The sequence below is a fragment of the Platalea leucorodia genome (genome assembly GCF_965183815.1).
Source record: "Platalea leucorodia genome assembly, chromosome: 18".
NCBI lineage: Eukaryota > Metazoa > Chordata > Aves > Pelecaniformes > Threskiornithidae > Platalea > Platalea leucorodia.
In genome coordinates, this window is record NC_138840.1 from 6,606,172 (window position 1) to 6,628,288 (window position 22,117).

At 39.1% G+C, this 22,117-nt stretch overlaps 1 protein-coding gene across 5 annotated transcripts in view; it reads right to left on the reverse strand.

The window, feature by feature from the left end:
- AGO3 (argonaute RISC catalytic component 3) overlaps positions 1–22,117 on the reverse strand; it is a 41,937-nt gene that overhangs the window by 15,826 nt on the left and 3,994 nt on the right. For 4 of the 5 annotated variants that reach the window (XR_014230121.1, XR_014230122.1, XR_014230123.1 and 1 more), the window contains exons 2-14: positions 16,813–16,984; positions 12,180–12,300; positions 11,415–11,623; positions 10,040–10,176; positions 7,281–7,415; positions 4,932–5,019; positions 4,641–4,788; positions 4,206–4,325; positions 2,790–2,912; positions 2,459–2,592; positions 1,793–1,977; positions 1,351–1,510; positions 534–624 (exon numbers count right to left, since the gene is read on the reverse strand). Coding sequence is in view for 1 of the 5 variants with exons in the window: in XM_082329692.1 (XP_082185818.1) it covers positions 534–624; positions 1,351–1,510; positions 1,793–1,977; positions 2,459–2,592; positions 2,790–2,912; positions 4,206–4,325; positions 4,641–4,788; positions 4,932–5,019; positions 7,281–7,415; positions 10,040–10,176; positions 11,415–11,623; positions 12,180–12,300; positions 16,813–16,984 (1,823 nt within the window). In the remaining 4 variants the exon portion in view is untranslated. Of the gene's footprint in view, positions 1–533; positions 625–1,350; positions 1,511–1,792; positions 1,978–2,458; positions 2,593–2,789; positions 2,913–4,205; positions 4,326–4,640; positions 4,789–4,931; positions 5,020–7,280; positions 7,416–10,039; positions 10,177–11,335; positions 11,624–12,179; positions 12,301–16,812; positions 16,985–22,117 lie in introns of those variants that run through there. The other variant, XR_014230124.1, reaches the window with a different exon arrangement.

Consider the following 22,117-nt stretch of genomic DNA (forward strand, 5'->3'; position numbering starts at 1 on the left):
ACACAGAGAAACACTTCAGTTTGCCGTAGTTATTTTAAACAAGGATGCAGTTTCCGTAACTGCAATCAATGCCAAGTAAAATACCAAGGGGACAAAATAGGAAGGGGACTGACCAAGCATCCAGCCACCACCTTGATCTCCTGGACTGTACCAACACAACAGGTAAGAAGTATCAAAAACATTCCTGCCAAACCAGGCCTTTAATTACATTTTTCTCCTTTAAAAATACAAAAGTGTTATTAACTAACAACACAAAGCTGCATTATCTCCTTTAGAATATTTTTGCAGAAATATATTATTTAACGTGACTGCCATTTTTCCTTGATTTAAAAATGAAAAAGCTAAGAAAACAGCCTGAAGTATCAAGCAGTGCTTTTCTTTTAAAGACATGATTTTTAATAACATTGGAAATGTCTACAAGGAACTGGCATAAGCCCTGAAAAATATTTGACATAGACATAGTCCATGAGTTGCATTTACTATTCTAACATTTACCCAAGATGAAAAAACAATGCTGATTTAATAAAACTTACAGCAGCTATGGAAGGCTTCTTTCCGTCTCCAGCAGGAGGGTGAGTGACATCGGCTCCCAAAAAGATCACTGGCTGCTGGAACACAGAAGGTCTTCAAAAAGAAAAAAGTGCTAAGTCACACTTGTAGATGAACAGTTGGCGCAAGGTTATTGCTCAATACGGGGTTTTGTTTCTATTTCAGCTAAGCTGCACAGAGAAGCCTTCTTATCAGGTACTCTGGCCAAACCAAAACAATGAAATCTTTGTGCACAAGATGTGAACTTCAAAACTACCATGGCAGTCGTTTCAAAATACGCCGCCATTTAACTGTGGCATGATTCTAGTGGAGAAAAGCCCTAGAGCTACACCTGAACAGCAGAGAGAGTAGCCACGCAAAGAACAAGCGTGAGCTGAATTACCCAGCCTATAAAAGTGAGAGAAGTAAGATGCCTCCAGTATTCTTTTACCCTTATTAACAGCACATTGATAGGTTAACCAAGAGTTACATTCTTCTGTGATGTGCTGTGTGCTCCTAAACCTGCAGAAAAATTCTGATTATATTAATATTTCAAAATCTCTAGATCTGCAGTTTCTCTTGAAATTTTTGATACTGATCAAACATTTGGAAAGAACCTTGACTTGAGACCTAACTCACAGGCCAACAACCACCCGGAGCCCATGCTGGAAGAAATCTAATTCTGCCTCAAATATCACACACTATTACCAGAAGAACATTTCAACTTAAAACTTGGCCGCATTTAAATTTTGGGTGCTAAGAATCAAACTTAACCACATCTGTTAAAACAAAACCCAAGTCAGCCTCCACAAAGATTCTTACCGTTGATGAGGTACAAGGATGTTGTTGATTCCTCCTAGTTTAACATTAATCTTCAGGCACAGATTTGATAGGGTCTGTGGAGATGTTTTAATGACGTTCTTGACTTGAACACACTGTGTGGCCATTCCCAACAGTGTATCTCCCACACGCTTCACCTCCGCTAGGAAACAAGTAGTTAGGATACAACTTGAGTCCATTTGAAATTATTGCTACGTTTTGATCTTAGCTCAAGTCACAACAGTTTAAATGCATGTAACTCTGCAAAATAACTTCCAACTTACCTGCATGCTCAGACCTGCTTCCAATTCATTTTAACTTCAGACAAAACATTGGTTTCTAATGTCTAAAGAATGGTCCTGAAGAATTTTCTAACGTGTGCTGGGCAGCAAATTTCTCAGAATGATACTTGACCAAACAGGTGAAGACAGAGGTATTCCCTTACCATACACCGGCGTTTTCCCTGGCAGGATGACAATGATGAGCTGAAGCCCCGAATAGGTGTTCTTGAGGTGTCGAAACATGGGCTCCACACTGTCTGCACCCTGGGCGTATTTACAGAAACAGGGCTGGCCTTGGATCGGCATCCCTGCGTCCTTGGAGATCTTGCGCAGCTGATCTGTAAAACCCCTAAAGATGAGAAGTTTTTTGAATTTTTGCAGTAGCAGTAGCACACAGCAACCAAAGCAGAAGGGGACAGAGCTGTGTTACTCAAAATGAAGACAATTCCAAATAGCTTTTAAAGCAGCATTTTGAAAACATTCATTATGTGGAGGCCGTACAGCTTTGAAACACCATAGGCCAGAATGGGAAAAAAAACCCAAACAAAAACCACCGAAGAAGTTTAGACACCTTTAGTACTTCATTCAAGATGCTAGAAGGTACTACACACAAAGCAGCAATGCCACAGGACCAAAACCCCGCGGTGTTCCCAGGTAGAGTGTTTCGACTGTAGCTTCCAGCAGGGAAGCAAAGCAGCGTGGATTCTCTCCCTAACATCTTAGACAATTAAAACCCGGTAAAACGCTCATTAGAAGTCCTATGTTCATGTTTTCACTAAGATGGCTTCATTAAGAGAACAGTTCAAAGCCTGAACCATGACATGCCTTACTTCAGTATTTCTTCTCTGCATTGTCTCTGTGTTGCAAAGCAAGCTATAGCCCACATTTTGATCTCAACACCAGTGTGAAACTGCTTCCCTCGCATGTCCCATACTCCGTGGCTTGGGGTTGCCACTGTTCGATTCTGTGGAAACAAAACCAACACAGATATTCAAGAACAAGAAAAAGCCTGTGCTGTTCACAGTTTCAAGATAACAAAAAAGTCTACCATTCAAACTCTGATCCTTGTATTGCACAATGCAACTGAACTAACTAAAATAGTCGGTGTGCACAGGCAATCGCTCTTCAAAAGCGAAACAAAAGAAAAAGCAAAAACCTCACCCGTCCTCCATACTGCAACATTGGAGCTGGGAGCACGCGCCCCGTCACGTGGGCCATCTCATCCCGGACTTTGAATTGGAACTCTTGAACAAATGGATCTGCATCATAATTTGCACTTCTCACCTAGAAGAGGAGTTTTTCCCATATTACAGAAGCATCTGATTCTAAGTCATACAACAAACAAAAGACTAACAGGAATGCTGCGGAAGCGTTCTACAACAATTCCCCATGTCATTGAAAAAGGCTCAGATTTAACTGCTCAACACTATCAACCTGTCCCCAGTGAAAACCATTAATACCATGAGATAGACTGGCTGAGATTTTCTTTGTTCTCTTAGTTACTCAAGTGCTTATTTGTAGTATGCTTATTTAAGAGTGTTTTATTTACTCACAGGATAGATCAAAAAGCATTCTCCTTTAGAGACAGGCACACCCAAGATTAAACAAATTAATTAATTTTATTACTGCACATTCATGTCTTCTGTATTTTCCAGACCAGTCTTATTTTAATTTAAAAATTTTGGCTAACTTGTCAGCTCAAAAACTAAACAGTTTCAGATAAGAGCTATCTGTTTATAAGAGTATTCAACTAAAAATATTCAAGTTTTATAATATTTCAAGTCAGAAAAAACACTGATATTTAGAGTGTCTGGGTTCAGCACCAAGAAAAGATACTGGAGTTATCAGGTGAAAACATTTAGTATACACTAAGGAAAGCAGTCAAACATCTCAAGTCCAAGACTGAGGTTCAGGAGACCTAGAATCATTCTTCTACCCTGTTATAGATTCCTTGTATGATTCTGGACAAATCAAATTGCTCCAGTATGTTTTCAGTGCCTAGTAAAATTAAGTAGCCTTAGAGTGATGCTACCATCTTCAAACTACTAACAGAAAAAATTGGGAAATTTTCAAGACCCAAGTTTTCAGAGTCTAGCTCATTATTTTAAAAGTATTTAGCAGCACTACAAATATAAGCATGCTATAATAACCACAAAAAGTATGGTGTTCAAATATCAACAGGAATGAAGGAAAAGTACCTAGAACAAAATCTTACTTTCATGAGTTTGGGTACTAAAACCCAAGCCCATTTCACAAATTTGTTTAAGAATCCTGAGGGCCCAATACAGCAAAACATGGAACTATTTGTCCTGAGTAGTTCCAACACCTACTTGGAAGTAATTGTAAAGATTAGAACACAAGAGCCCATACTGCTGAATGCTGGACTCATGCTATTATTGCAAGCCATTTTAAATAAATCCTATTTAAAAATGTAGTTAGAAATCTATTAAGTTAAGGGGCTAGAAGGAAGGAATGAAAAGACTAGGTTGGTCACATGAGAAGTGTTTGCATTGATGTGGCCTGGTCCAGTGTCACTTAGTGAGCAGTATCGCACCAAATGGAAATTAAAGAACTAACCAATCTGCTTATTTCCTCTTGCCTATCTGGAGCAGATCTCGCTGTGGCCTTTATCATAGTCGATGTCTGATTGTCCGTTAGCTTCTTGATACACCGCTGGCCAGCTACAATGTTACATACCTTAAAGGAAAATCAGAAGCTTCAATACACAATAGGAGCATTTAGAAACAGATCCCAACGTACCGTACGTACACAATACGATGCTATCACTAGAAAACACCCCCCCAATGTGTTTAAGCAACTGCATACTTCTTTCTCATAGTTCTGAACGTTCAAGCACTTTTAAAAATGTAGATAGTCTTTAGTGAAATAAAAGAATAACGAACATGTAAATACGTAAACGTGCTTGTACTGCAAAGTGCACTACTCTTAACCTTTTTTCAAAATGATACAGTCTACCAATAACAAGCTGATTTATCCGAACAAGTTCATTACTTCTAAAGGCAGGTAGGTGTGTTTCTGTTCTTGTCCCACTTGTAGGCAAGGAAGATGAGGGTATTTCAGCTGGAGGTTGTATTTCTCTCTGAAATACTGTGCTACTGTTCTCTCCACAGTCTGGCCATTTTCTAACTGTAAAGGAAAGCTGAAAAGACATACGTTTTAATAAAATGTACACAAATCTTGTTGGCAAGTATCAACATCCCCAAACTAATAAAATATTAAGTCCCGTTACACATTCAGTGTTGAGCTATCACAGATTTTATGCTCTGACAAAAAGCGTCTTACGTTTGATGACTTGCAGGCCTTCTTGTTACGTTACAAACACGGTATTTCCTTCTCATCGTTCCACAGTGAGTCACTTCTACCTTTAGACCTGCACAAAAGTACCAAAAAACCTGATGTCATAACTACACAAAAATTTGCACAGGAGACACAAGGTTTCATATAATACAACATGTTCTAATCCAGCAGCTTTGATGGTTAGCGTCAAACAGCACAACATAAGAAATTATTATTCTCTAACCATTTTGCTTTCATTATAATTTGATTTCTGACTAATCAGGTATTATCCTCAAAACCAAATCATAATGTATTATATTTAATGTTCAATGTCATTTGAATTTCTTGTAGCAGTTTCATTTAACAGGCATGTGACTAATCTCAGAGACAGACGGCTGTTTTCACCATGTTCTTTTGTTCTCATTCTCAATGCTGTATACCTCTTAAAGCTAGCAGTTCCAGTGGAATTGAAATTAAAAGAGCAAAACCAGATTTCTACCTTATTGTTCATTTCCCCCCCTAGCTTTGTGTCCACATTCAGCCTGTAATTTTCTTTAATTTCACTGTCCAAGATTAACTTTAGATTTTGAGCAGCTGAAGATCTCATCTAAAAGCACCCAGCCTACACACCAGACGCTCACCAGACTTGACTCTCTATCCACAATAATAATGACAGCAACAATGGCAGCTTCAAGAGCCTTTCCGCGGCTATTTCTGTTACCCGTGCATGCACTGTCTGTACTGTCCATCGGGAGTAGACTCAACATCTGCTGGAAGTACTGAGCTTATCACACAAGTGCTGCATAGCATCAACACACTGTTATGTCTTTCCCCGGCCTCACGGAAGAGAAGGCAGTTGAAAGCAGAGCCTTGTTACCCAAAAGATTCAACCTACAGTCTACTAATAATGGCTTTTGAGAAAGCAGTGGGATGACTTGTCCTGTTGAGACTCATGTGGGTGATGGACCACAGACTGAATACCCCACATCAAATCAGGTCCCTAAGTACCGGATAGCAGGTACCGTGTTCAGTTTACTAGGACACAGACATCCCCAAGAAGTATCAACTGTACTTCATTGATTCCTGACAACACTAATTGCGACATTAACATCAGTATTACTTAGAGGATGGCATAATCAAAAATAAATTACCACTGCCCTGATACAGCATTAAGAGGAAAATAGAAAAAAAAAAAGAAACCATGAAGCACTGTGGCCAAGCAGAAAAGGGTTGTGAATATAGAGATATCTGGAACCCATTCACTGCTTTGTCATTAATCTGCTGTGACACTACAGAAGGCACTACCCTCCCACAGAGCTGCTCACAGACTGCCAATTCTTTAATGCAGGGTTTGTTTCACTATACGTGATCACATCTTGGCTGAAGTTCCCAGATACTACAGTAGTAAAAACAAATATTGACAGCAAAGGTAACCCTCTCAATATTTTCTATTGACTATGGTAACAAAGTGTTTGAGGCATCCAAGATCAAGCAGAGACAGCTTCTCATTCTCCAGTTACCTGTCTTCCAGAATGCAGACAGATAGGTAGATGTAAAAAGGAGGCATGTTAGGACTACTACAAAATAATCCCTTCAAGTTTTTTTCACTAATGACTATTCTATGAACACATCAGTTTATGACTATAGTCCAAATTTACTTTTTTGCTGCCTAGTATTTCAACAGAGTCTAATCTTGCATAAAGTAACACAAGCGTTTAAGAGCAGAGCTTTGAAGAGCTGAGCTCTTTCAAGGCTTCTCTCTCTGCAAATTACACTGGAATAAAAGGATATGGGAAAATGCAAAGCAAAGTAGCATATATGGAGTGAAACTACTCAAACCAGCAGCTTATGCAATTCCTTTGGAATGGAATTTGGCCTTCAGCTGCAAGTTAGGAAGTGGTACTTGTTTTTCCATACGGCAATCAGATATTAGAAGTCACTGCAACAGAATACTTTCAATGATGTTAGCTTTGAAATCAATTTTCACTTTGCCTCGGCACTTAAACAGCGGGAGACCTACAGCACAATACCACTACGGCCTCAGTGACCCTTGCTTATAAAAGGTTAGCCATCCAGCAAGGCAACAGCCACTTACCTCTATCCAGGCAATAAACAACATGTTTTCTCTTTCCCTCTTTAAGCCACTGGGAACATACCTCATTTTTCATCTTTCATTTCTGTAGAACTGCATTGTTTCATTCAGGACTAGAACTACAAACAGCGCATACTGCAGTTCTCTTGGCAGTCCCAGGGCCCTTCTGATGCATGCTAACCAGGAGGTTTCCAGTTAAAACGAGTCCCTTAGGATTAGCTTGATTGCGTTACCTGGGACAGAACAGATACGTTTCTACTCACCCTTTATCTCTTTGGTGAATTTTACCCGATGAGAATCAGTCAGAGGTCTTGGTTGTTCATCAATATTATGAATGTCAAGAACTTCACACATAAACTGAATTACAGGTTGTGCTTTGTAGAAGGCAGTGGCAGAAACTAAAAAGAGCAAAATATTAAGTGTAAAAAAAACCAAGCCAGAATGTTGTGAAGCGGTACATAAATGAACGCTTTTTAAAATTCCACGTAACCCTCAAGCAAATGTTGTGCAGCACACATTTTTAAAAACAGCTTAGCAAGCCTTGCAACAATTAAGTATACAAAAGCCAGCGCAGGGCCCACAGTGACACATCAGCCTCCAGCACAGTCATCCTGCAACCACTTTGCATTTAGGGTTTTGAAAGGGTTTTTCCCCAGATAACATTTATTTCTAGAGAGCTGTAATGTCCCAGAGAGACATTCCCTTTTGGCTCTGGATGGAGCTGCAAGCAGAGACACTATTAGTAGCTCTCTACTGAAGACTTTTTAACATGAAAAGATTATTCAATATGCAATATAATTTTGTTAATGCTCAATTACTGAAACAGTGCTTGGTAGCAACATGAGCACTATTTTGACTATACACAAATTATGCTAGTGGAGTGGTGAGTGCAACCCTTGATCTACTAAAATCTCTTACCCTCCCTGCGTACTAATGACACAATCCCATGAAGTGACAATATATTGTATTTAAACAGGACAGTTGACTCATTCCATGGAAGGAAGACCATAAACCATATGCTTGACAAAGTTATAAGCAACTGAAACAATACCTTTTAGTAAGAAAGGTGAGGTGGCACTAGATATAGCTCAAACACAAGCAAACTACTCCATACATTTAAAACGTCAAATGGCAACAACAGAAAATACTTGACAAGCATTTTCTTAGTTTTCCAGATCCCATGTACCAAACCCACCACATCTCTGTGCTAGTACAACGAAACATTCTTCAGACATGCGTCACTTTAGCAGGCTGCCAACTTCACATGACGCACGCCGGCCAACACCTCCGGATGCCGATTACTGAATGAACACAAATAGCTTACACCCCCAGCGACTGGCGGCGTGCGGTTTGTCTCCCACAGCAACGCAAGCGACACAGAGAAACAGATTTTGCAGAGAACCTCGTACCAGTTAAAACAACTAAAACAAAATCAAGCGATGGGATTTGAACGTAATCTTCGCAGTCTCAAACCGCAGCGTAAGGTAATTGCCCCGTAAACCATAGCTTACAAAGTTCTTAAGTTTCTCATTCACAGAAAGGACTGAAAAATTTCTACTGCAAGAGTAACTACTATGCTTTCTAATGCTGGTAAGAAAAACTTGCTTCACAGAAAGTAATAGCACAGTACATCCTAGATTGATGTCAATGAATACTCTTGTCCTACCTGAATTGTAGTTATCTCAGTACCTGGTATGTAGATACCAGTATTGGTTATTTCTCAGACTCGTAAGATTTTTACATTCATTTTTCAAACAATAGCTACACCGTGGCTGCTGTTTGAAAGGTAATTTTACAAGAACAAACCCATCTGAAGTCACATCAGTATCACGCACAATTTAGGTAAACCAGAACACATGGACTTGCAAATTTTCATCATGAAAGCTCAGTATCATCTGCAACATTTTATTATGCTCCAAGACAGACACTAAGCACAACCTGACTTAGAGCGCTTAACCTAGTGCAAAAAAGACAGACTGTTTACCTTGGTTTTATAAAGCATTTCAAACAGACAGCGAGAACAGAATGTGAATTAGAGAAAACTTCAGGCAGCACCTGCATCTCAAACACTGACATTTTTCAATAGGGGTTTAACAACTAAATAGACTCAGAGTGCTTACAGCACCAAGGAGTCTGACACATGCACCAGTTGATCTCAGATGCATTCATCTGGGACTTAATAAAGTGCTGCAAAGCAGATCTCATTTTGCATAAGAAAGCCCATCTCAATTAGCCCTATTCACAAAAGTGTTTGTGATATATCTTACAGAATTTTCTTGGAAGTATTGAACAACACCTACTGCGGACAGCTGCACGGAGACACATCTGAAGTAATTTGCCTGTATTACTGTGGATATACCGATACAGAAATTTAAGTAGGAAAACAAGCTATGCTAGGCTTTTCCTTCCTGTACAGGATTCTTTTTTTTTTTTTTTAATATGGCAGGTAAATTCCTGCCGAAACACTGGCATAACGACAAAGCCAGAGAAGACGACTAGGATTTCTAGGCAGCCTTTGCCATATAGGTCTGGTCTGAACTGGCTGAACAGGAAGTCAGTGTATGCATACGTACATTATTACAATCTCACTCTCCTAGTATCATTACAACTTCTGCAGCAGGCCGACTTCACAATTAGCGTTGTGTTTCGTAAGGATATTACAAGAGACAACTACTACATCTTCAAACTGAGCAATGAGACACAAGTACTTTTCAGGTGAAAACCCCTTGTCTATAAAGCAGTTAAAGTCTGAAAGTTTTCTTATTCTGATATAACTTCTAGCAAAATGTCCCAAGCTACTTTAACTCTTTACTATTTACAACATGAATTAAGAAAGGAGTGTAGAAGATGGCTTCTGGTTACTAAATCTCTCTGCACAGACAGCACCAAGTTATTATCACACAGAAATGTGGTACCACAAACTCAAGCACATGACAGTAAAATGACTGAATGGCGAGGTCGTTTTTATTCTTAGAGGCGTGTTCACTACTATCTTTATTCTTAACCCTCCATCCCAGCTTACCATCAATATTGAGCATCATCTTCCACATAGCAGGCCGAACAGACTGATGGAATCCAAACCAGACCTCCCTCCCTCCACCCAAGGGGTGATCATAGCCTTCTGGAGCTGAGAAGAAGGAGCGGCCCACAGGGGTATACCTAGTGAAAAAGATGACCACAGGTTTATGCTATTGCTTTCCAAATATAAAATATTGCTTTCCAAATAAAAACTCTATAATAAAGATTATAACACACGCAGCATTATTGGTTTTTTAATTTTGTGCACCAGGAATCTGTGCCTAGAACCAAGTTTAAACAATACACTCTGAAAGCTTCTGTTCCCATTGCAGTGTTTTTAAATTTAGACAAAACATTTACTACTTTAGCAACACACCACCACTTGCACTTTTTGCAACAAATCAAGAACTAAGTTAACTCACCCTTTCTGATCTTCCACTTCAAGAAAGTCTAATCTCCATCACAGCAGATTCTGTACAACAACATTGTATATACTGGACTGACCCTCAAAGACCATTTTGCGTGTTTTACTAGGGAACATGTATTCAAATGTATACTGAGAGAAGGAATAACTGGTGGAAACAAAGAACTAGAGAAACTAAAGTTTCTCTCTGAGGCAGAAAACAGCTGTTCACACACCTCCGGGCCTCCTCACATTTGTAAGGGACAGACAGTGGTATAGAGGTTAACATCTTTCATGTTTCCTTAGGATCTGGGGTAGCTAAGGAACACCAGTTTCCATAAAACCTCAAGCTTTTTGTTTTTTGTTTTTTTAAGAGTCAATTACACCCAATGAAAAACACCAGTGCAAAGCCATCCTACTGTCTAAACCCAGCAATCAAACTTTAAAAGTAACTTTCATTGACCAAATAAAGCAAAATTAATTTGGCCTTCTCTAATGTTTCAGGGTTCTGAGACAGAGAATAACAGACTTTCTTAGGACAGGTATCTAGTCTCAACTGTGTATTTAAAAACATGAGAAGCATGCATCATTGATGGGTATATCAATGAGTTAAAAAGACTCGTGCTTTTACACAGTCACCGCTCTCAAGTGCACGATACTTGGCTCAACTTGAGCAGAAAACATGAAAGCAGTGCTACAGCTTACTATAATCTCTCAGTATTTCAATTAAGGCCTATTGTCAGTGTCTCCTGTTTCTTGATCTTTTCAAATACATCACCTGCTCTGCAGTTTAAATGTCTACAGAAATACACACTTCTACATAATTAGCTTCAGGCTCCCCAGTACAGCTAACCAGCTGTGCTGCGTAAGGGGAACGATCATTTTTTTTCTTTTCACCTGTGAAGAAACAGGGATGAAGGTCTCCCAGTGGGGATACTTCAGGTAAAGACAGACTGCAGGAAGACAGTGAACCTACTTCATGGAGGGTAGGTGTCGTAGCACCACATCGACAGCATGAACAGGGTTAGTGCTGATAGGTTTGTCTAGTTCCAGAGGCTCAGGCAAGGTTCTTCCTGTCAAAACTTCATGCAGCAAGTGCCAGCTCACCCGAGAAACAAACTTTATTGACACTTTGAAGGGACGATCTTTTCCACCTTCTCCTGGTAATGTCACATCCAAATCCACCTGGGTGGGGGAGGAAGGGAAAAAAAAAAAAAAGTGCAGCTGTGTAATCTCAAGTCTGGTAGCCTTGAGTTTTCACTCCTTCCCATAACTGGGCCAGAGACTCAAAAAACTCAGATATTTAGGACACAGCACATTTGATAAAAGTAGATTATCAAATGCACAAAATAAAGAGAACTGGGTCCTCACCAAGCAGAAGAGGATCATGTCACTGTCATCTTGAATCAGAAAACTCTTCATTCCAGAGAGACTGTGGTTTGATTTTTTTAATAGTACTTCATCATAAGATAATGTTTTACAGTCTGTAAAACTGAGTATTTAATAGATTTTGCTATAGAAAGAGGCCACTAAATTCTAGGGGAGGTTCTGAATGCAACTATTACATGCACATTTACATACATTGAAACAGAGTCCTTCTAATGTATTTTCTGCAAATTCCAATACAGATACTGTAAGATACTTTCAGTTTTTCTGAACTCAGCGATATTAGAAGTTGGGCTTGTTTCTTTTTCTTTCCTAAGAAGCTGTTACAAATATAATTTTTTTCCAGTTATCTTACCCCAGTAGTGGCCACAGGAAGCGGATTGGCTGTATAGAGGCTTCTTTTCCCATCATAAACTGGTCTACGGTCCCCAAATATTGTCACTTTAAAATGCTGCACCATTGAGTCCACCACCTCCCTAGAAGAGTTGATATTTACATTGAAGATGTTTTCAAAGAAGTATCAGACTGGAACTGGCTCCCACACACCCTGTGTTTTGCTGAAGTAGTTTCAACAAATGTATTACTCAAGTGAATTATAAAACACCCACTGATATTCCAAAAAGGTGCTTCACATACTTCAACTAAAATAACAGATAAACACTAAAGAATGAAATCAGAATCAATGCGAATGCTCAAATACAGGCAATTATTGTTACCAAAATAATTTCAGAAAGTCCCAGGAATTACTGAGGCCTTTGTATAACCTTTATTATACAAAGCAAGGACACACTTACCTTGGAAGAAAACCCACCAGCTAGTATTATGAAAAACTAGTACAAACGCACAACTGAAAGCTATGCTAGCTCATGGAAGCAGTAGTTAATTGTACTGTCTACCTCGTAAGCTCCATCTGCTCTTTAATTAACAAGTTTTGAATTCTGCCTATGTTGCATATAAAAATGAGGTACCCTAACAAAAAAGTCTTAGTTTTAAGTCCTTAATAATCTGAGAGTTTACAACAAAACCAAGTAAAAGCCTGATTGAATTTGCACACAATTATAGATGCTCCTAACTTACTTCATTATGAGTTGATGGCAATAAAGAAAATAGTAACCTGCTACAAGCACTGAAATTACACTTGAAAAAACACCATAAAATTTTCATCTTATATAAAAAAAAGGCTTCTTGATACAAGCAGTAGATATATCAAGTCCAAACATACTTTTGCAATACCTCTAACAGAAATATGCCTTCAGGATTTGAATTCTTTGGGAATTCTTTGTGTTTCAGTGGCACAACAACTGTATCTTACTCGATACAACATAACTCCCTTATTCCACAGAAATTAAACGCTTTTATTAAGCATATGCAAACTGGCATTCTTGCAAAGCAGAAGCTTACTAGCACACAATTTCCTGACCAGGCAATATTAACCTGAAGTACTTCAGGGAGACAACAAATATTGATTTCCTCCTCAAGCAAAATTAGTAGCAGTACTTTCAGCTCTCAGCTGGGACTTGGGGAAAGGCAAGAGAAATTCTCCATTTCACAGTTCTTTATGTTACTAAACTCTCAGAGTCCGCATTCTTTCACCGGCTAAAAGCACGTCAATATACTTAAGCAACTTCAAAATATCTACTTAGTACTCAATTGTGCTCCTGCACAAGTCCATCTTATCCGAACACCCCGTTCTGCGCTGGCACGCTGCTCCCTTGTAACACTATGCGCAGGGATAAGTGGGCAAAAAATCCTATTTCCGTAAGTGCCAGCTTATTGTCACACAACCTGTGACAAAAGCAGAGGGATAAAAGTTTGTGATGAAGAATAGGAACAGGAGGGAGAAAGTAAGAGGCTCTGTAAAACAAAGCGGACAGAGTTCTCACCTGTAGCCCTGCTACCGATCGCGCACCTACAGCGCGCCTCAAAGCAAAGCATTATTTACCTTCTGCTTTCCAGTTTACAACACAGTGGAAACAGCTACAGAGGAAACAGAAGACGCTCTAGATTTTAAAGCCTCCCTACAGCTAAAAGCTAATAAAGGTGCAAGTGAATTTAAAAACCAACCAAACAAAAAACCAACCAAAACCCAGCAACTATTCGGGAACTAAAACCCCTATTTATTCCAAATACGAGCATGCAGATGATGTTAGTCAGAAACTACTTCAGAATAGCCAAGTCTATGTAAATCCACTGACTTCTTCGAAATAACTGTCACAGCATGCAAGAGAAAGGGAAAAAATATTTTTAAGGAAAATTCTTCAAAGCAGGTATTTCAGTATACTGATTTCAATTTCAACTAAGGAAAGCCATTCCTCTCTGCGTAATCCACAGCACACTATCCAAAGTCATTTATTCAGCAGATACTATATCCTTTTATCGGGCTCATTTATACAAGCTCTTGCAGTTTTTAACTAACATCTGCCACATTTTTTACACACATGAAAGTTGGCAAAGTAGTAGTATTTTTAAATAACCAATTTCACAGTTCCTTACTTTGAAAAAACCAATATGCATGCAAGATTTACCCTCAGCTTTCAAACTAGAGCTTAATATTAGGATTCATAATTTACATACTGGTATTTGCTGTCAAATTTGAAAACAAATTTAGTCTTTCATTTGAAAATATTTGACTATTAAAGCAACTCGTTGGGTTTGCTGCCTGTGCTCAATTAGCCACCTCAGTTTACCTTGACAAAAACCAGATGACTGCCTCTACCAGTTGGTAACACAAACAAGGCAAAGCAAGACAGCGTCTTTACTGGTAGAACAGAAAGTTGATGAGCTTCTGGACAAAGTTACACGTGCATCTGAACTACACCTATACTACGACAACAAAGTTTATGAATGAGAAAGCTCCAAAAGCACTTAAAATCAACCCCAATCTATAAAAAGCACTTCTGGGAAACAACCAGCCCTCACACAGTCTAACAAAAGTCAAAAGCAACGGTTAGATGCTCAATCTGAGACTTGTAAAAGGTATGAAAAGTTGTATCAGCTGCCAGTGCTCTTCAGGAAATCATCATTATTATTTAGGTAAGCAAAAATATTGATCGTTTCACACAGAGTTACTTTAGAAACTCAAACCAAATACTTTTGCCTCTCTCCACATGAACTGAAAACTTCAGAAGACACAGCATTTATCTAAGGCATAACCAACTAAAACAAGCTGTGACAAACAGCAATTTTGCTTTTGGAAGCAAGCTTGAAATTACCCTACAAACAGGATGACAAAAGGGATTTCTTTTCTTTTAAATTTTCAATAAAACTTAGTTGCTATATTAAAACAACTTATTTCAAATGCACTATTTTCAAACATCTGTAGTTTCTCCTGCTGTTATGGAAACAAGTAACCACACAGAATCACAGACTGCAATTGCTGGAGCAAGCAGAGTTTTTACAGCTTTGCCTCCCTTAATCTATTTTAATCAAGCATTGCCATACAGCAGACAAAAAAAGTGGTTTTAGTCAACAGATTTTAAGTGAAATGACATTTATCTTCATTACAAGATCACACTAGAAAAGAATCAGACATACAAAACAGTAAGTCAGTTTAGAGCAGTTTATATTCTCCTTGTATCCCTAGGAGCATGGCTTCACAAGCATTCTTCATTTAACAATAGGGTAGTAAATTAACCTTTCATAACAGTAAGTTTATCTTAAATATTAATTCACACAGGACTATTATATCCCAATTTCAGCAATTGCTTAGTTTCCTTTTAATTAATACTTAACATAGGTTTTAGATAGCCTTCATAACTGCAGTATGCAACTGGGGGGGAATCACCATCCAGAATCAGGCCCGAGCAATATGTTATTGTTAAAATGTAAAAAAAAGAGTTGCAGATGAAACAGGAAAAAATTGCTTTTCAGCTACCCTGAACTTTAGCTAATGAAACAAATTTCACAAGAGACTAACAAGTAACTCCTCCTAAAAAAATTATTCAATGCAGAGAAGAAATACAGGAAATACGGAATGTTGTAATCTTTAAAAAGCAAAGATGATTATAGCTCTAATGTCAGGTTTTCAATTAACTACTCTTCCTGAGGAGGCTTCCCTGACTCCCAAAATTTATGAGGTTTAGGACAAAATAACAAAGACCATATATAAAAAGCTGTACTAGCAATCCGTTAAGGCTGAAGAATCCAGCACTCAATACGTACAGTTTGTCGGATCACTAAACGAACAGGGATACAGAATATGAAAATATTCTCTCCATTTAACCAGCAATCTAGAAATAAAGTAGCCGGCAAGGGATTTAACTGACCCTAATACATAGCAGACATGAAAATAAGATGAGATACAATGTCCTATACAAAATGCTATAACAACAGAGAAAGGACACAGGTGGAGCTCCAACCAAGTCTGACCATTTCAAATATACTAAGCTGACTGCATGAAATATCTATTAACGAGGGGAAAACTAGGTTTTCTGCAGTGCTTTCATACCACTACTCCTAATGGAAGCTTTCCAGCTGAAGGCTGTCTCCTCCTGTACCTACAGCAATGGCTTTTAGTCACTAGCTTACGATCACAGTACCCAAGTGAATTAAGCTGGGGAACCTTACTGATTAACCAATGCTGCAATGTATCTCAATATTAACTGCGGATAAACACACCCATAGGAGCAGATTCCTGCTAACTGAAATGATTCAACAGCTAGTATTGCAATAAACAAAGGTAACTGCCTACAGCTATACCGTATTTATGCTGCCCTGAAGAACAGGGGTTGCTGCCAAATGGCTCACAAAGTACTGCGACCGCTAATGGCTGGCCCACTTCATAGCATCTGGTCACAACCAAACTGAAGAGAACCTGGAAAAGGCTCTGTAGCTGTCTCTCAGATGTCTGTGAGAACTTGCACACAGGTCTCCATAACATAATGCTCGGATTTTAAGCTACATAGAGACATATTTACTGCAGTAGGTCCGTCTGTTGCTTAAAAATTTCAGTATCAGTATAATTCACAAGACAAATTTCACCTTCTTACCTGTTCACCCTCCGAGGACACTTATCTGGTTTGATATCCACCTCATAGAGGTAGACATCAATCTTTGGGATTTCAACTTGGAAGCAGTTGGCCAGCAGTTTAATGGGTTTGCCCATGGTGCCATAGCCGGGACGTCTGGGCACCATGAGTAGGGGCTGTGCCCCGACGGGTCCTGTGAAAGAAAAAAATATCACAGATTAGAAGATAAGCACAACAGACAAGCTGTGTTGCAAAGGTACTACTTGCTTACATTTCAGCAGTTTAAAAATACATATGTACCTTGCATTTGCAGGTACACATACTTGTCTCCCATTGAGACTACTAATGTACTCCCCTTTTTCAGTCTTAAGCAATTCCCTGAAGCAACTCACAGGATGAGCGGGCAGGCACCAGAGCCAGCACGCTGGAAGAAGGGAAAATTATCTGTATCAAACAGCACACATCAAACAGCAGGCTAACCTATTAAGTTCCAAATGAACACTTGCCCATTTTCCCTCCATGAGCCTCCACCCACACCTAGACTGTTTTCTTACTGATGAGTTTCAGCTTCTGTGATTAGCATGAATTAAATCAGGACATTTCTAAAACAAGAAAAAAAAAAGTGCGCTTTTCCTTGTAACACTTCACTATTGCGGAAAGCCTGTCTGCCGTTAAAACACAAGAAGTTTTACAAGTCTTTTCTGAACATCCTAGTAATCACAAAGGTGCCACAGAATACAAAAATACGGAAGCGGTTCTGGACTGAGGTACGTGGTTTGCGATAAACTCTTAATTTCATTGCCATTATTAGCTTAGTCTTGGAAGACGGATTATTCTTGAACTTTGCTGGCTGAAAACGGATGAAGAATAAAACCATTACCTCCTGTCTAACTGCACCGATAAAGCAGATTGGCCAGAAGAGGAAAGACTCAGATTAAGACACAGGATTGTAAAACACTTGATTACTTATACAGTAGAGAAGAATACCCATAGCTGCTCAGAGAAACCATCAAAATCTGCAGTAAGAGATGGGTATTTTGAAAGTCGGCTAAAAACACCTGTCTCGTAATATGTTACATACCCATCTGGTTATCTCTAATTTATTTTGCATCATTTAGATGAGAATCCTCAGCTCAAGATCTGGGTTACGCACGCCTTACAAAACCAAACACAGTAGTAAACATAGTCCACTTGCAAGAATTTCTACTGGTATTTCCACTTAAAAAGATCTCTTTCCAGTCAAGAAACAACAAAACCAGCATGCTTTGTAGCCCGAGTTTTAAAAAATTACTCATCGTACAAATGTCATGATTTACAGAGCATTCGATTAAGTTAGTTAAAAGTTCTCCCCTCTACTCCTACTCAGTGACGCAGATAGCAATTCCAGCCCACTCATTTTCATAGAAGAGTTAAAATGTCAAGTGCTGGTAAAAATGTCTTATTTGCCTTTTGATTAATCTCCACCATTCCCGGAAAAAATTGCATTATCTTGAAGGAAACCGTGTACTGAGAATAGGTGAACATCAAAGCTAAGTTCCACTGTAACATTTGTCTGGCTCTACCCAGAAAGCTACCAAAAAATTCTGAGTGGGCTTGGCTTCGAGCCATAAGATAAAACAAAAACATAAAACAAGAAGCATCATTTAAAACACCCTCACAGCCTATGCTTATGCAAAACTTGTTCCAAGCATCTGTTCTCTTCAACTTTTTCTTCATTTTAATACTGTCACACGAGTAAAAGCAGCTCTACAATTTACTCCAGCTATATTTTCAGAATATAAGCATATGCAAAAAGTTACTACTAAAAGTTTGAGTGACATAAACGACTCAATAGCTTATTTTAATATTACAAAGACATACATGCCATAGTTTATATTTAGCTCATATCTGCAGGAAATGCTAACAAAACTGCTGAAATAAAGACAACATTAAAAAGGTCGATACAGTCTGGTCTGCCCTGTCTCCCCCCACCCCATTTGTTAAAATCATGTAAAATGTAAAAACAGCTGCTAAAATCTGTAAGCACAGAAGAAACAGTCAGCGTGAAGACAATCTTCATGAAGGTTAGGTGAAGAAGTTGAAGCGCATGGAACAGGGAAATACAGCACGGCTGAAATCTTTGTCACCATCTCCTCTGGAAGTTGCACTAAGTTGAACTTTTTAACTGAGCACTCAGCTGCTGGAGAAGAGATAAACCCCTTTGGGGAATGCTATCCCGTTATTTACCCCTTTGCTTAGATTAACAGAATCCTAGTGATCAACTGCACAGGGGCAAAAACCCGAAACAGGGAAATGATAGTCAGTTATTAATATGAGGCAGGGTGCACTTCAAAATCCTGGGTCATAAAAGAAATGCTCTGCCCAAAGCCAAGTATGCAAGCAGGCCTCCAACCTCTGCTCCTTGGAAAACGGTGGTGAACAAAACAAGAAAATACCAGTTGTTAGACAAAGGCTTTCTTTAGCCTCGCTTGTTCAGCTGTGCCACACACGGCTCCTCAGGAAACAGCTCACCCTGGAAGAGGTTAGAACTCGGATTTTGGCAAAGAGGAATTAAGTGACCGACAAGTGAATAAGAACCGCAGGTCTACACACTATTCAGGAATAATGTTTAAAAATTCAGCTGATTTTGCTATCATTTTGTGCGATACACATGTTCCCTTGGACAAGTTAACTTAAAAACATGAGTATGTTGTAATTCAATTCTGCTATCACTGTCCAAACACACTAGCACCCACTCGGAATATCCTGCTTTCAAAATACACTAAATTGCCAGATTGCATGTTGTGAAAGTCTGTGTCACTGGCTTCAAACCTGTGACTCAAAACCCAACAAAACATAAATAACAAGCGACGCTCTCTGAGGACAGCTACTGCTCCCGTATCATATCAATGACTCACTCAACCTCATGCCTAAGTCCTGTGTCAAGCTAATGGAAATAAACACACAAACCAAAAATACTAAAAGTAGCATTATTCTAAATAGCACAGAATGACTATGATTGGCAGACCAGTTCCTTCATGTTATTTAACCACTGCAAAACCAAAACCTTTGCAAAAGCATTACTGCAGCACGGCCTGACTCCGCAGCGGATGGAGGAACCTCCAGAAGAGCAGCTCTGCACTCTTCAGCAGCCCAAAAGAGACGTTTTAGAGGAGAAACCTCTTTGTGTTTAAGAAACTATTAATACTCTGCCATTAGAGCATCAGATGTGTACATATGCCTAGTATGCTCTTAAAAATCCAAGAAAAAACATAAATCAAGTCTGTTTCGCATGCCAGAATAGTTCTCAATTCATAAAACCAGTTAAGGAAAGTCCCCAACATTGACAGTCAACTGATTTATAACACGGAACAATGAATACACAGATAGGAACTAAAACCGACGCCTCAGACAGATTCTTGGAAGGCTTTTATACAGCAAGGGAGTACGTTTCAAGAAGATACAACATCCACCACTAAATAGTGTGAACCTTCTGAATGTACAGTTACTCATTAGAAAACATACAGGAAAAATCCGCAGAGAAAATATTTAACTAAGCATTTAGATCAGTAATAATGCAAGCTAGGGGAAAAAAAAAAAAAAATCTCTTCAGGGCCTAAAGGTCTATCAATTTATAAAGTACCGTTCACAGCATTTGCTGAAGTCATTATTTATGAACATCCTTCAGCAATGCTGAAAGACTGTTTTTCTCACAAGTGAACGCTCAATACACAAGTGGGAGCAAAAGCCCTGACAATACACCTGCAAAACAGACAAATACTAAACCAGGAAAGGTCCATCCGCTCCATTTACCAACAGCGTGGTGCGCACAGCAGCGCACAAAGACCGCCGTTGGCTCCCTACCATCGCTGCCGCCTTTAGAGGCAGGGACCTTGAATCCCCCTTGCATTTCACAGGGGCTTTACACCGGTATTTCCCGTGGGCACACACGGGACGTTACTGCTCCAGCCCACCGTGCACGGGAACGTAAGCGGGTGATCTGTGCCTGCCGCACGAGGCTGGGGAAGACGTCAAATAACCTCCGGCCCATAACCATGTAGCTCGCTGATGAGAGATGGACGATATTTTGAAGAGCTTTGCTAACCATATTTAATCCAGTATTTCAACAAAACCCCAAAAGAGATGAAAAAGGAATTGTTACTTTTAGAGCACTTAATGAGGAAACTAATATTTCAAAAAGTTTAAAAAAATTTGCTAAAATGGAATAAGTGCATTGTTTATGAAATACATTCTGAAGAAAAACCTCACTCCAATACTACTTTTTCAAAGCGCCAAAATTTGGACTAACATTAAAAATACATGGACAATGGAATTAATTTCAAGTGCAATTATGTGGCACCTCCGCCAACAGAACTTGAAAACAGTGGAAATTTGCAGTTGTCAGTATTCAGATCCACAATTTGAAAATTCTCATTAAAGTCAGATCATATTCCAGACCAACGTGGAAGTCCCTCTAATGGTTTAAATGAGCTCTGAATCGGAATCTTTTCTTCTGTGGAATTATAGATGTTATAACAAAGATTAAACACAACAAAAATTGACTGTAATTTCTATGGCAATACAGCCAGCAGTATAGAACACATCTGGCGTGCATCCAAAACACAGGCTCGAATCTACCTAGCAACCAAATGAAGCCCTAATCGGAATAAAGCCTGAACAGAAAGAGCACAAGCACAGAAACCTGCAAATACTTTCAACAAACCATTTCACGGAAAATTGAAGCTTTTGGCACGCAAGGCAGTTTTACAGCATAAATCAAAATACTGATTTCTAGCAAGATGCTAATAGAAAATACAGATTTCCTTACAGAAAGAGACATCAATACCAAGCTTCCAGCAAAAAAATCATCATCTTTCCTACTGTGGCTTCAGCAATATAAAAGCAAAAAATATTAACAGATGATTACTTAATAGTTTTATTTTTGTTTATACAACAGTTCTAAATCTCTAATTGAATGGGTGACTGAACAGCCTTAAACACACGATAGAGGGCTTAACAGGTAAAATATTATTTAAACTCTGGCTCGGTAACACAAGGCAGATTTGTCTAACAGATCCTGTCTTCAGGCTGGAGTCTGCACACGGGAGAAAGCTCTCCACGGAGCGGGAGAGGATGGAAGGATAAAAAAGATTCCCTTTCAGAGGGCCCCTGGCCTCTGCTTCGACTCAGAGGCCCAGCCTGTGGAGCTCAAAGAAAATCCTATCACTACCAAAAAATAAGTTAATTCTAGACTAAAAAAATAGATTGGGAAGATTATATTTAAATGTTGGTTTCAATAATCGAGCTCCTTATGCCAGAAACCATGAATTGCCTTATTTCTGTAGCT